This window comes from Leptosomus discolor, chromosome 20 (genome assembly GCF_034619465.1).
Source record: "Leptosomus discolor isolate bLepDis1 chromosome 20, bLepDis1.hap2, whole genome shotgun sequence".
Classification (NCBI taxonomy): Eukaryota; Metazoa; Chordata; class Aves; order Leptosomiformes; family Leptosomidae; genus Leptosomus; species Leptosomus discolor.
Window position 1 is genome coordinate 3,878,930 of NC_141410.1, and position 14,668 is coordinate 3,893,597.

Below are 14,668 nucleotides of genomic sequence, written 5' to 3' on the forward strand. Positions count from 1 at the left end.
TGCTGTTGGACGTGCGTTACCTTTCACTTGGGGATTTCAAGCCGCTGGTGTTGCTCGCTGCTGCGTCGGGTGCCTTCTGGAGGGGGGTGTTGGTTCCCAAGGATAGTGAGGATGTGCTTGACTGTCCTGTCCTTACTCTCAGGAAATGTAGTGTGTATAATCTTCACGTTTACCAGGAGGAGTGACGCCAGCTGTAGCTTTGGAGTGGGAGGACGGGGACGGTCTGTTCTCCGTACGTTCCCAGCACACGACTGATTTGTAAAGGTCTGTTTTCAGGGCTTCAAAGAGGCGTTGGGGTTCGGCGCAGCCTGCTTCTCCCACTGCCAATTCCAGCCACTTCCACAGGATGTGAGCGAGTGCTGCTGGAAAAGGTTTCCCACTTTCTGTGTAAACAGAGCTGCGCCTCTGAGGGAAGTTATTTTTCCCTGTGTATTTAGTCATGGCAGGCTTTGTTGGAAAACATTGATTCAGGCTTTGCCCTAACAGATTTTCTTAAGGTTGAACGTAAATGAGCTTCTGAAACGTAGCATCGCGTGGGGATGTCTGCGAGGGCTTATCAAAGGTGTTGGAGCCGGAGCTCGGCTCAGGTCCAGTCCAAATCTAGATAAAAGCCTGTGAAGAGTGAACCCTGGTGGCCCCAGTAATGTGCTCAGTGGGTGTTTCTCCAGGTTAGAGCTGCTTTTGGAGTGTGTTTTCTGAACCTGAGTGGGACCATCTGCAGTTGGTGACATCCCCGAGAGATGCATCGAGGTATCCGGGCTGTGCCGCCATTAAGGGCTAATGCAGCTTTTTGATGTAGTTTAGAAATTCAGGTCAAGATCCCTTTTGAACTCACTTGTGTCTCAGATTAAAGGAGAGCGGGCTGACACATCCGCAGCGAAAATTGTGACTTGTGTTGAGCCAGATGCAGAAAATGTGGATCTTGCCTTCAGGAGGTTGCTGTTTCAAGAGCTGCAAATGTTCTCCCAGAGCTTTGGTTAATTCCACGTCGTGGCTTGTACGCGCTTCCTCATTTCTATGGCAATTTTTAAAATATTTCTCTTTGCTAGCTGAACACTTACTGAAGCATCTGTGACTGAAAATGTTCATTTTTCCTCCTACTTAATATAGTTCAGGAAACAGTGATTTGCAATTCAGGCATGCTGTATCTCTTCATACGTTTCAGACTCATTTTGAAACACTTGGCTGGCTTATTTTGTTCTGTGCTTGTGCAAATTTTGTAATAATTTGGCTTGTGAAGGCTTTAGGTGAGTTGGTAGAGCTACTTGAATTTATTTGGGGCGTCTCCTTATGTTAATACTGATGTGCTACGGTAATGCTCCCTTCCACTGCTGGTCTTGTCAAACCTCAGACCAGTGGTGACAGCCCTGTCGGCACTTTGAGATGCGTTTAAGGGCTCCCCAGGTCTCCACGGCAAGTGGTGTTCGGTGAAAAGATGCTTTTATTTGAGTTGGTCGGGAAGGAACGGTGTTGGGAGGTGACCTGCTGCCGGGCTGCCTCGTACCAGAGGTGTAAAAGCAAGGGGCTCTTGCTGAATGCTGCAAAGCATTACCAAAAATACTCGATAACCTTAGCAAAATCTGTGTTTTGTGATATACGTTCTGCCTGAGCAAAGTTCCCTGCGAAGCTACCGAAATTATTGCTCTCAGCTGACCGTACGGTCTGTCTGTGAGTGACACATTTCAGCAGGCAAAAGATCATCTCTGGTTTGCTGAGTGATTTGGGGTGTGCTGGATAAAAAGCAGCTCACAAATGTAAAAACCTTGCTGTCGAGCCGGGGTGACTGTGGGAAGAAACTGTCCATCCTGAAACTTTTTACATCGGGGAATCTGTGATGTGTATTCATCGCTGTGGCTGGCTTTTTACCGCGCTGGAGAGCCTGCCAGGGTACGTGGGATTTAGCTGCGCTAAAGGTCCCGAACCCCTTAGGTGCGGTTATCCTCACGGTGAGCTTCCAGGGGAGGGGGCTGAGGGCGTGGGGGGGTATCAAACCTATTAAAAAAAGCATAATTCTGCAAAAGTCAAACATTCTCAGCGAATCCCTGGGTTTTTTTTCTCACCACTGATATCGGTTGCGCCTCAGATCCGTTTGCCAGCGTGCGAAGGCGCCTGCCCCGAGCACCTTAAACAAGAAAACCAAAGAGCAGCTACTTCTGCACCATTGTTGTCGCCTCCATTCTGCAGTTCTTTAGTTCGGTCCCTCCGTCGAGCAGCCGCCTGGGCTCTGCCCTGCTGAATGCCGGCTCTTCCTGCATTTGTGTCCAGGCCGGCTGTTTTCTGTCCCCGGTGCGCCGCGGTGCTGCTGGGGACTCCTGCAAACCTCCTGGAGCTTGAGGTTTTGGGGCAGCGACGCCCCGTTCTGTGGGCACCGACGTGCCTTGCGGCTCAGGAGGGGACACGTGGGACGCTGTGGCCCGTTCTGAACCTGACTCCTGGATGCTGTGAAATCCCGGGGTTTTATAAGATGGGATAAAACGTGGTTTGCTCCGCTCTCGTGCTCGGTACGACGCCAGGCTGGGCTCATCGGTTAGAAAGGGGTTGGGGTGGCAGGAGTGCTCTTGGTTGGGATGCTAACGAAGGGCGATCTTGGGCTGCTGGGGGAAGCTGAGCTTTTGATTAAAAGGTAGGGATGAATTTGAAATTAGCACAATTTCCTTGAATTTTTATGTTGCTGGTGGATTTGACTTCTATTTTTTTGCCTTCTCTTTCTTAGTGTTTAAGACCGAGCATTTTTAAGCCTCACTAGACAGCTAGACTGGAGATGTGGCTTATAGGGTAGAAGGAGAAGCCTCGCTTTTCTCAGTGGTGATGCATCCCTAACTTTTGCTTCTTATTCTTCATTGCCTTCCTCATTAGCTGAAAAGAAAAATTCCAATAACAAAGAAGGCAAATTCTCAAAATGTGTGGAAACGGCAGCAAATCCTCATCCAGCCCGCTGGGTGGGTCGAACTCTCATGAAATGTCTTTTAAATGGAATTGCTGAGTTGTGTGTTCCTGGAGATGGCTCAGGTGCTTGCAGGGTCCGGTTGGTGGTGTTGCCAGTGCTGTTTGCAACCCATCACGCCGAGGTGCGTGGGTCTCCCTGTGGCTTTAGCCTGATTCCTTTGTCCTTTAAAGCCCTGGTGTCACAGGGGATGCGGAGCCGTCCGTCCTGTTCTATAATAACAGGGTTGCAATCGCCGCCACCCTGCGGGCTGTTTTGCACACTCGTATCACCGATGAGGGAAGTATTTATCCTTCCCTTCCCATCTGCTTTACCTCCTGAAAGATTTCAGGGAATGCTTTATTGCTCGCTTGAAATGACATCGCTGTTTGCTGGGAGCTTCGGGGTTTTCCCCCACCAAGACGCAGGTTTATGGGAGAAACGTGTTCAGCGCTGGGAGGAGAGCTCTCCCGGTGCTCGCTGCCAACACCATGTTGACGGTGAATGAAGGAGACGCTGTCTAGACTGCCCGTCACCGAGCTAAGGACGGCTCCGTGGGGTTTAGAGCGACGAGAAGGCACGGTGCCTCAAAGTCAGGCCCACCCTGAAGCCGCCGTTTGCCTCTGCCGTGCTCTGGCGATGCCCTTTGCTGACACACGCGTCTCGTGGACCCTTAGGCACTGTTCTTCTCTCTACCCACACGGCACAGTGTGACGAGGGGGTACGTAGTCTCAGGTTTGGAGAGATTGATGAGTGTTTGTCCTTCTTAGTTAGTATCTTCTGCTAAAAAAACCCCGGTGATGAATTGAGCCACGTTCTGAATTTATACGCTCAAGCCCTCTTCAAGCTCTGTGCTTGCTCTTCATAAATCTCACACTTTTCTGTCACCCTTTCATGGGTTGATTAGCGTAGCTTTGTTTCCAGCTCCCCCATCAGAAATAAAACAGAGCTCTTGGCGCTATCTGCGTATTCATCTTCACTCGGGAGAGGCGGCGGCTCGATTTCTTCAGCACAGGTCAGGGAGCCAGAAACCTCCAGTATTGTAATCCCAGTGCTGTCGAGGGCTCGCTTGACCTCGGCCTCTCGGTGCTTTTGTTCCTTTACCTATAAAATTGGGTTAATTTCTGCCGTGGCACTTATGAGCCACTGCGACACCCTCCGATGCTGCGCTTTTGTAGTGCGTGAAGAGGTTTAAGGTAGCGCTGGGCAGGTGTGCGCTACGTGGCCAGAGGCTTTTCTGGCTGCGTGTGTCTCTGTCAGTGCAAACCCCTTATTTTCCACCATTGAGAGAGAGAAAATATTTTCTATATTGTTGCAATTGCTGTTTAGCAAACAGATCTGCCTTTAATTTAATTCTCTTTGGTGTGATCCAGCCCTGCTCCTGGGCAGTATTTGCTAGATGCTTAACTCCGTAGTTGGCAGCTTTCATCAAAGGCTTTGCACTGGGAATTACACGAGCTGGTTCGGAGGTGGCATACGAATTTATTTGATGGGATTAGGCGAGTGGACAAGGCAAAAACATGCTCTTAGTGTGGCAGACACACAATACGTGTTATGGCCGAGCAGCTCATCTGCTGGGAGTTAAGGTGGGGAGGAGAGCATCGTTTGCAGTGCTCATACGCTGATAATGCCCGTGTCGAGATGGTATTAGATATCTTGGGACCCTGCTTGCTAACAAAGATAAAAACATTGCATCAGCGACCTGCTGCGAAGTCAGCAGTCCGTCTGAAAGCTGTGGATATCGATTTAAATTAAGCCTTGGCTACCGTGCCTACCCTAGTAAGTGGCTTTTTCCAGTGCATCCTTCTTTTCTTGGCCTGAAAGTCAGTACCCTTGAGGTGTATTCACTTCAGATGAAATCTCAGGGCTGCTCATGACTTGTCTTTCTCAGTCAACAGAGGGACGTTGTGGTTTGTGAATTTAGGCTGCAAAATAACTTCGTTAATTGCAACAATGCAGTTCTTCCATACCCCTCCTCCTTCACCTGCGTGCGCTAAGCCGAAGACCACATCAGAGGCTTGGATGTGAGCGCTTGCGTGACAAGTTGCCCCGCTGGTAAACCCTGACCTTGACCTAGCCTTTGCTTAACTTCATTTTCCTGAGCGCTAAAACTTCAGTCTTTGTTCCCTCAGCGAAACATTAAGCCTGAATTTTGCAGCGGTGTTGGAAGCCGAAATCTTGAGGGGCTGAAGTGCTGCTTAAAGCCAGAAGAGATTGCCTGGTTTACATGGACAGCACTGCAGTGGGGGTGTTAACGCTGATTATTTGGGTCTCTTGAAGTGCTGGTAGTTTCTGAAGGCAGTCGTGTGGAGCAGTGTGTGTGTGTGTGAGCTGATGGGGTTTTCCCAGGGCTGTTTTTCTGGAAACAAGGCTTATGCAGTTTGCTTTCCCTCTCACACTGATTCCTGAGCCTGTTGCCCCTTTCTGCCTGATTCAACAAAAGGATGAAGCTCTTAAAGACCCTGAGTTCCCTCAAGTTTCCCAGGACGGCAAAGAGAGAGGAGAGACCCTGTCGAAGGCAAGAAAGCTCCAAATCCTGGGGACCAGAGGAGCTCCCGGGGAGGCAAAAGGTCCGCCCCCCCCCAGCCCGATTGCTGCAGGTGGCCAGGGCTCACCCGCCAGCGGTGCGTTGGTGGGGAAGGACGTTTTGCTGCTTCCCGAGCTGCGCGTTTTCCTGGCGGAGCCGGAGGAGGTGGATGCGATCCAGGGCTTCCCCGGCCAAGGAAGTCGTGCGCCGGGTCGGGCTCCGAGCCTTGCCACGGGCCGCTTCCCTGCGGCGGTGCTCGCTGGGCACGTGGGCACCGCGGGGACGGTGGCTTCCTCCGCGGGCAGCAGCCGAGTGGGAATTGTGCTGGGAGCAGCCGTTTGGGTTCACCGGGTTAGGCTGTGCGAAGAAAAGATTTTGTGTTGTAAAAGCTCGTCCCAACCACACCGAATAAGCATCTAATGCAGTCTGTCAAAAAAAAATCAAGAATTAAGTCACCTCATATGTTTGGGTGGCTCCTAGTTTTGTTTGCAAACCCTTCTCTAAGGTATTTCCATGCTTTACATGGAATTGTTTTGCCTGTGGAGGTTTTCTGGGTGGTTTGGGCATAGAAATGGGCATTGGGTTTTATGGAAATGTAGATACAGAAACGATGTTTCAGAGTTGTGTTTTCAGACTTATTTTTTCGAAACAAGGCTGGTTTTTAGATCGGTAGTGTGTTTTCCTCATGGTTCAGCTCTAAATTTGCCTTCGTTTGCCTGAAACCTATACACAGATTAACCAATTTTAGCGGCTTTGGTAGGTTTAAGAGATGCCCGTAGAAAGTAAGGAGTGCTGTGTCGTTTTTACAGTCCTCAAAATAATGACTTTTACTGCAGCTTTCCAAGTGCTGCCCGGGAGCTCCAGACCTGCTGCGCTGTCTTAACGCAGGAGGGAAATGACAATTATTTCCAGGCTCTGCCATCGTGTGTTTGCTTGGCGTTACCGAGCAGGAGTTCGTGCTGATGAATCATCGCAGGCAGGTTTGGATTGGTACCGAAAATCACATCGGCCGGTTTTATCCGGGCAGCTGCTGCGCAAACTGTTTATCCTCCGACAGCGTATGTTACAGCAGGAGAAGCATCTCCACATTTTCTTGTAAAAATCCTCTATTTTCAAGTCTTAAAGCCTTTTATTGGCTTGTTTAGGGATCCTTCTCCTTTTCTGGCTTTGTTGTGAAATGAATCATGATTATTTGTTTTGTGAAGTTCAGGCAAGAATAATTTTAATTAACGGTTTGCAGGGAGCCGGTAGAGGGAGTGTGTGAGCCCGAAATACTGCTGATTTACTGCCCTACAAAATTCAGGGTGATTTCAGTAAAGGGGATGAATTGTGAGAGCAAACCTAGATACAGTCCAGCCAATTATTGCACCCAAGCAGAAGAGTTTTCAAAACAGGCCAAATTTGGGGCGAAGTTACTGGAATGACCCTTTCTGCATTTGGAGAACCCCAGCTAGGGTGGATATTCTGACTTCAGTCAGTCATTTTCGGCTTGGTTGGAGGGACATAATGTTGTTGAGAGATTACTGAGGTTTCAGAGTTGGAGGCATACGTGTGCAGGCTTGAATTTTCATCGGGGGAACCCACAGAGCACAATGCCCCGTGTCTGGGTGCCTGGCCCACCCAGATCACCTTTTTAACCTCAAGGTAAATGTATTTAATGCCCAGCGTGATCTAACCGGGGGCTCGTTGGCCAACAGCATGCGTGGGAGCTCAAGCGGTACCTAGAGAAGTAACATAACGGCTTCTTTTGTGCTGCTAGTGCTTATCAACCCAGATTTCAGCAGGTTTTAAACAACTTAAGCTCCTTTAAGGGTAATAATACTGTCAAAAGGAACTCGAAAGTCTCCAGATCCCGTTTGTTATGGATGCATTTGGAGGGGTTTTGTTGGATGTTCGTTGGATGACCCCTTTGTATAGCAGGGGTACCTGGAGACAGACTTCGCACCTTGGCATTTTTGGTTTGCTTCTCGATTTGTTAATATTTTATTAAGCTTTTAGGCCAGTTCTGAGGTTTTGTGCGGTTTCTTCCATCAGCAAATTCAAATGACCGATTTTGCTGCGTACACCTGAAGTGCAGCGTCAAACTCTGCTGTTTCCTCCTGCTCTCAAGAAGCGTGCGCTAGCGCCCAGCATACAGACCGTGTGCAACCTAGGCTTGTATTCCTGCAATAAATCCAGGATAAACCTCAAATTTTCTTTCTCATTTTTAGTGCTTTAATTTTGTAGGAAGGCAGACTAGGCAGAATTTATTTTGGGGTTGCTGTGCTGTTTGCACAATAAATCTTGCTGCATAATATTCTTTTACTACTTTTGTTCTGAAAGCTTTGAATAAAAATAAGCAGGAATCTGGAAGAGCTGAGGGTTGGCTTGTCATCAGGGTGGGAGGGATTTCTGGTTACAGAACCTTTTTATTACAATAATATCAATTAAAATTCCAGTGTAATCATGCTGTTTCATTACAGGTTATGGCACTGTAAAATGAAGTCACGTAATTTTGTATTTCTCTCTGCATCTATAAAAATACTGGTTTAACAGGCAAAACACGCAGCAGGGAGGCAGTACTGAAAGGTATATATTTGAATTTTCAAGCTTGCAGATGGAGTTTAGGAAACCTTTATTTTCGTGGGTGAAGCTAGGTCTTATATGAAAGAAAAAACAATTTCCTGCTGAGAGGCAGCTAGAGGAAAAAAAAAAAAAGGGAAAAGCTTTGCTTCAAAGAACTTGTAATTGCCTGTTTTGCAGGGATAAGGAGGAAAGTGTGGTGCAGGTATCCCTGAGGTCTGGCTCTTTCAGCTGGGCACGGCGCTTATGCAGCAGTGCAGACAGGATATTGCTCATCGTTCGGTTTCCCAAAGGCTTTGTTTTCTTTCTTTTTTGACTAAAATCTGCTTTTTTTTCCACTGTTGAACTTGTCTAGCGGTTGATTTTCAAATCATCAGCTCTAACTGGTGCAAGTTTTGGTGGACTGGAAATGGCATCTTACTGAACGGTGTTTATCCCTACCCTGAATCCCGTGGCTCCCACAGACCTTTTACTCCTTGTGCTGTTGCTTTCATTAAAAAAGCGTGATTCTCCTAGGAAATACTGCTTTATTTGTCCTTTTACATCACTAGAAAATGGGCCGGGGGTTTCTGCAGGGCAACTGGTAGTAGGAAAAGCCAAACTGGAGTGGGGGAAGCTGCTGTCAAAGTCCTTGATGGCGTGGCTGCATGAGACAAACAAGCAAATATCACACAAAAAGAATCCTTCCCCATACAGAGAGGGGTTTTTTTCCAAGGAAAGCAGCCTACAACTCATTATTAAATGTACCTGTCTGATGGAATAGGCTTTTTTTTTTTTAATCTGGGTAAGAGAATAAGCCTAAAAGGTCTACATGTCTCCATAAATGCTACCCTGCCGTGCCGGTGGGGCTGTTGACAAGCCGGGTGAGCAGTTGTCAAGTATGAGGAAGAGTCTGGAGCGGGTTAGAAGCACTTGCTGTCTTCCAGCCCTAAATTAACGCCGTAGCTCCCGATTGCCAAGTGCAATTAACCGTTCTGTTCTGCAGAGTCCCTTTCTCCTTCCAGCCGAAGCAGTCAGCCAGCCAGGGCTGGGTCCTTTCACACACCTTTATTATTTTTTTTCCCCCGGTGAGAACATAGCTTCTGTGATTATGTTTGGAGAGAGAATTTTTTTGTGGCATGTGAAAATGAGCATTCCCTTATGCGTAATGTGCTCTGACTCAGTACTGTTGCATGGCCTCTTATTTTCATTCAAGAACTTTCCCTTGGAGGCTTTTTTTTCCCCTAAAATCTGTTGACTTTAAAAAAAAAAAAAAAAAAAAAAAGCCAGGTCAAAACCCCTGTGGGTTCAAGCACTTCTTAAAACAGCTGAGAGCTGCGGAGAAGAGGAGGTAGCTCGGGATGGGAACCACTGATGCCACCCACGCCTGTGAATTGGGGTCCATGGGACCCGGAGAGATGCCTGCAGGTAGGGAAAACCTTCTTGGCTCGAGAGGGGTTTTGCAGGAGCAGGCTGCTGGCTGCCTGATGTCCCTGCCAGGCTTCGAGAAGTGCTTAAATCTGGTGGGGTTTTTTGCCTGCGTTTAGTATTTTTCATCTGTTTGTTCCACTGCAGTGACTAATTACTTTAGCAGAATAAATAGCAGGTTCTTAAATAATTTCAGGAGGGGAGAGAGGGGAAAATTGAAGTGCTCTGAAAGGTGGAAAAGGGTTATAGAATGTTTTGCCAACTGGCAGAGACGCAGCTTTTAGGAAGGGCCAGGCAGATTTGATCAGCACTGGCAGAGTTCCGTTTCGATTGCCCTTCTAGCGTTTCTTTACGTGTTATTTTAAGCAGCGATTCCTCCTTGGTAGGGCTTTAGGCTAATTTCTGGATGCAGTAAAACATTTCTGCTGCTGGAATGTAAAGGCATTTCTCCAGTAGGGTGCAAAATATAATACGATGCTTCAAGGGGCTCACGTTGGCCTTCACAGCCGTCGGTCCAAGCAGAACGGGGCTCCTGGATCCGTCCTGGCAAGTTAATTGAGTTGCATGTACTTTTGGATGAGACGTGACCTCTTTGCTGCAGGTTTTTGAGTGCTTGGCGATTAATAATTAGCCTGTGTACAAACTGAAGCCCAGCTCGGTGCAAATGGAGAGCGCCTGGAGAGCCAGGATGAGTGAGAAAGCACCTACTGCATCTCCCCAAAGCGCAAACAGGACAAAACCACTCAGTTCTCCTCTTTGAATAACTAGTAAAAACACTGGCATGGGATTTTCTCCCGTGGATCTGCTGAATAGTTGGTAATAGGAGCTGGCTGGGATGCTTTTGCTCTCTGTTACTGACTGCTTGGGTTTCTTTTTCCTTTTTTGATGTTGGAGCAGGGTTATAGGACAGGACTTCTGCTGCTTTGCAGTCCGGGGGTGGTTATTCCCAGCCCGCCGTTCCCGTGCCGCAAGAGCAAAATGTGCATCCGTGGCAGGTCAAGCTTGAAGGGTTATTTTGACGGCGACTTGCCTTTTGGGAGTTGAGTTTATTGCTAGGCTGGTTTTCCTTCAGAAAAATAACACAGCGTGGGTGTGAAAACTTGGAGGATGGCGATTTCTTGTGCTCAAATATTTAGAAAATGAAGATCTAGCAAAGTAGATGCATTTGAATATTTATAGTGTTATCAAGTGGTCTGGTGAGACCAGACAAAACTCGGCGCAGCCCTCCTCATCCCCGGATCTGTGCGAGCACGTGTTATTTGAGGCATTGAGGGGTTTCCCTGCTCCTCCTGCCTTTTTAAAATGGGCCTTAGAGACGCTTTTCTAACCCCCAAGTTGTTTAGTGCCTGTGATTAACTTGCTGCATTGTGTTGTTCCAAGCCTGCTCCAGAGGATGGGAACTGGGATTAAATAATTGGGAAAAGCCCCTTGCTAGCTGAGTGTTCACTCCTGTACTTCACAGATGATTTCCAGCAGGTTTTGGACATTATTTAAGGGGTAAATAAAAGCTGTTGGGAAACACACATTAATCTTTGCTTCTCAACCTTGATAACACAACAGATGTCTTGTGTGAACCTGTCGAGCCGAGGCTTATGTTCAGCGTTGTCACCCGCAGGTGTCCCGTTGTACCTGGTCTGGGCGCAAACGCGCTTCTGTTTGGTTTTCGGGCGCGTTTTTAGGGTGTGAAATGCCTTCTGCTCCTCCTGGGTCGACACTCTGCTCTCCGTTTTCCCAAGCCATGAGACAGGGACCGACCCTCCTTCCTCCAGCCTCCCTGGCTCGAGCCAAACTGCATCCCGAGGTTGGAATACTGGCAGCCTTTGGCTTCCTGCCATGCCAAGCTGGAAATCAGCACTTGCGCTTCACGACAATAGATGGTTTTGCTTGGAAAAAGACCCAACCTTCTGGGTTTTAATTAATTTTTTCAGCACAGCTCCACTTGTTTCTTATTGTGGTGCTTTTTTTTTTTTTTAGTTTTCCATTTCTTAATCTTTGGGAATTTGCACGTTTTCTGCTGCGTAATGCAGTCTGCTGGCAGCAGCAGCGCTCGTGTCAAAGCGTTTGGGTTTCAGCCTTTCTCTGTCATAACATTGACTCTGAGAAGGATTTCTGACATGGGAACACGTGCCGAGCATCTGTTAGGATGATAACTGTAAGTTTAATTTTGACGTGGTTTCTACCCAAGAGTGACAGCCCCATGGATTTTCTGAAGCTGCTTCATCAGGGAACCTGACAAAAGTGGAGAGTAATGCTGTCGACCGTAATTTTTCTGAGCATGAATTAGTTGTCATGGCAAGCTTTTCCGCTCCGTGTCTCCGCCGTCTGCTATTCCCATGGCTCTTCGGCTCGGTGCATGCCGGGATGGGAAAAACCTGGGTTTAGCTGGGGAAGACGTTTGAGTTTGCTTTGCTGGAAGCTCGGAACGGCTTAGTTTATTGCTGATAGCCAGGTAACTTAGATTCCTTCCACCCCTATTTTCTGTGATACTAAGAGTTTGGTAAAAATAAGATACTGTGTACTTGTATTTAATGATGTTGGGTAAAAAGCCGTGTCTTGTCTTCCTTCTTGAGGAGTGGGTTTGCTTCCTGGGCTCGCTGCAGGTGGGATTTATCCCATGGATTGTGTTGTTCTGCATCCCATCATCCCAGTTGAGCTGGGACCTGGGGATGGCTGGGGAGCCTCTGCCTCGTGGCGTTGGGAGAAACTCACACTGAGCTGAGAGCTTGCCCTGTTTTGGGTCCTTCATTACAACCTGCTGTGCTCGGAAAGGACAAAATGGAACTTGTGATTGTGATTTCTAGGAAAAGACAGCGCCTCTGTCGTCCCCAGGAGTTGGTACGTTGGTCTGAGCTGTCGGTGCCGGTATAATCGCGGAGCAGTTGCGTCCCTCAGTCTTCACCCAGCAGCGCTGGAAGGGAAAGCTGTCGCCACTTTCCCTAAAACAGGTCGGCTGCTTCCTGGGAAACAGGGTCCAGGGATTTGTTTTGCAGCAGCGGGCATGGGTTTAACGGCACACCAGCCAGCTGGCTGAATTGGACCCGGCTGCCCATTAAGGCAGATTTATTTCCCGACGTATTTCTGTCATCGGAACGTTACCTTATACTTAAGATGTTCTGAATAGCTGGAGATACAACATGCAGTACTCCAACCTTTCATCAGCCGTAAATCCTGTGGGGCTTTTTCTTTCCTCACCTACTGCCAGCAAGAACTGCGTGCAAGTATTTAGCAAAAGAAGAAAAAAAGGGGGGCGTTGAGGGAGAATGGGACAGGGTTTTCTTCCCCCCTGCGTGCTGCTGAGGAGTTGCTTGGGCTAAAGCAGGCTCGCTGACAAAACTGGTTTCGCAGAGGAGGAGGGGCTGCAAAGCTGTCGCTTCTATCGTGTCTCACCTTGGGTTGCTCTCGATTCGGTGGGGATCCCTTTCCCCATCGCTGCCCATGCAAACCAACCGGGGCCAGCAGCGTGATGCCTTCTCGTGCCCGGTGAAGGAGCAGGGGCTCGAGAGGCTGCGATTCCTCCAGCGGGTTTGGGGTTTTTTTTTTTGCTGTCTCTGGTACCGTCTGTAGGCGACAGTAGGGCTGAGAGTGGGGAGAGACGACGTGGCTTGAGAAAACACTGCGCCGATGGGGAAGGGCTTGTTCCTAAACCGTGTTCAGCCTGCTCTGCAAAAACCCCGTCCTCGGGGGGGAGCTTGCTGGGGCAGAGCTTGACGTAGACCTTTGGTGTGGCATACACGGCTTGCATGGGCCTTTCTGTTGCTATTGATTTTAATTTTGTGACCTTACTGTTGTCTTCCCCCCCACCCCCCTGCCCCTTGTAGCTGTGAAGTGGAATGCCATGGCCAGTTCCTCGGACAGTGAAGATGACGGTTTCATGGCCGTGGATCCAGAAGACGCTGCGGTTGAAGGGACAATGGAGCAAGACGATGAGCCACACGCTGAGCTGGAGGTCGAGGAGACCAGGCATAACAGATCAATGTTGGAGCTCCCAGAAGAGGTTTTGGAATATATCCTCTCCTTCCTTTCGCCCTATCAGGAGCACAAAACTGCTGCCCTTGTCTGCAAACAGTGGTATCGACTAATCAAAGGTACAAATAGCTGTAATGAGAGTGCATTTCTTTTCTTAATTGTGGGAACACAGATTTGTATCCCAGCTGCTCTTTGCTTTGCTTTAGCCTCACCTGTTGTTTCCTCCCCTCCCCAAACTCAGAAATTTGACTTCTGCAAAACGCCAGAAAAGCAGCGACAGCCGTTGGGTCGCTTGCTTTGCTGAAGGCATCGCTAAGAATGGTGCAGAATTGAGCCCTCAGCCTCTTTTGAAGTATAAAAGAGTGAAACCCCCAAACCCCCGTGACAGAGCAGCTCACTTGGCGTTGCTTTTGAATGCTCCCCGTGTGCTGACGTGCAGCGCTGTTGACCTTGCATTCAGGCTTCCTCTGCACCACACAGCAGCCCCTGTTGCCGGCGCCCCATGTCTAATGTGGCTGTAATTGTGCTTCGTTTGCGTCTTGCTCAGTAATTAACGTTCCCAAAGCTTATGCTTTCGGCTGGAAACAAAACAGTGTCTGGTTCTTACAGCTCTGCTGAAGATAAGTGGTATATAAAATCTGCATTAATATAGATCTACATATTCAAACTTCCTGAAAGAGTAGCCCTGAGATACAGATACTTCACTTTGCCTCCGTGCAGCATTAATTCTGAAGCCTTATGGGGATATTCTAATGCTAGATATATATGGTAGGGCAAACAGGTAGGCAAAGTTTGGCCAAGGGTACAAGCAAAGCTACCTGCATCGGCATTTTGTGAACACATTGAATGATTTCTGTTATGTTTCTTTTGGGGACGTGCATTTAGATTGCGAGCTTCATTAAAAAACCAGGCAGTTGAAGAGGAGACCACAGTTAAATCTGTAGGAAATGAGGCACGCTGCTGCACGAGGGTGACTTGTTTCTTCTGGAGAACGCAGAGCGGGTGTCGGGGTGAGAAACGCCTTTGGCAGGCGTGTGGGGTGATGTCTCATTTGTGGACTTCTCTGCACGTGTGAAAGCATTGCTCAGATTCCAGGCATTTTCTGCCTTGCCTGGAGTTTAGCAGGCTGGAGGTTAGAAAAAAAACAACCAAAACACAGCTACTTCAGAAATGAGCGTTGCCCAAAATTACTCTTTTTGCATAATTTTGGGTCAGCAGCAGCCTGCGCCTCTGTTGAAAGGGTTTTTTTCAAGTGTCCGAAGCCCTTGAGCTGCTGCTTGGGC

General features: G+C 48.4%; 1 protein-coding gene across 1 annotated transcript in view; it reads left to right on the forward strand.

Annotated features, from left to right (window-relative positions):
- Positions 1-9,352: 9,352 nt before the first annotated feature.
- The window catches only part of FBXO42 (F-box protein 42), a 37,871-nt gene continuing 32,555 nt past the window's right edge, over positions 9,353-14,668 (forward strand). The window contains exons 1-2 of the mRNA XM_086475971.1: positions 9,353-9,419; positions 13,238-13,504. Coding sequence (XP_086332097.1) covers positions 9,353-9,419; positions 13,238-13,504 — 334 coding nt within the window. The remainder of the gene's footprint in view (positions 9,420-13,237; positions 13,505-14,668) is intronic.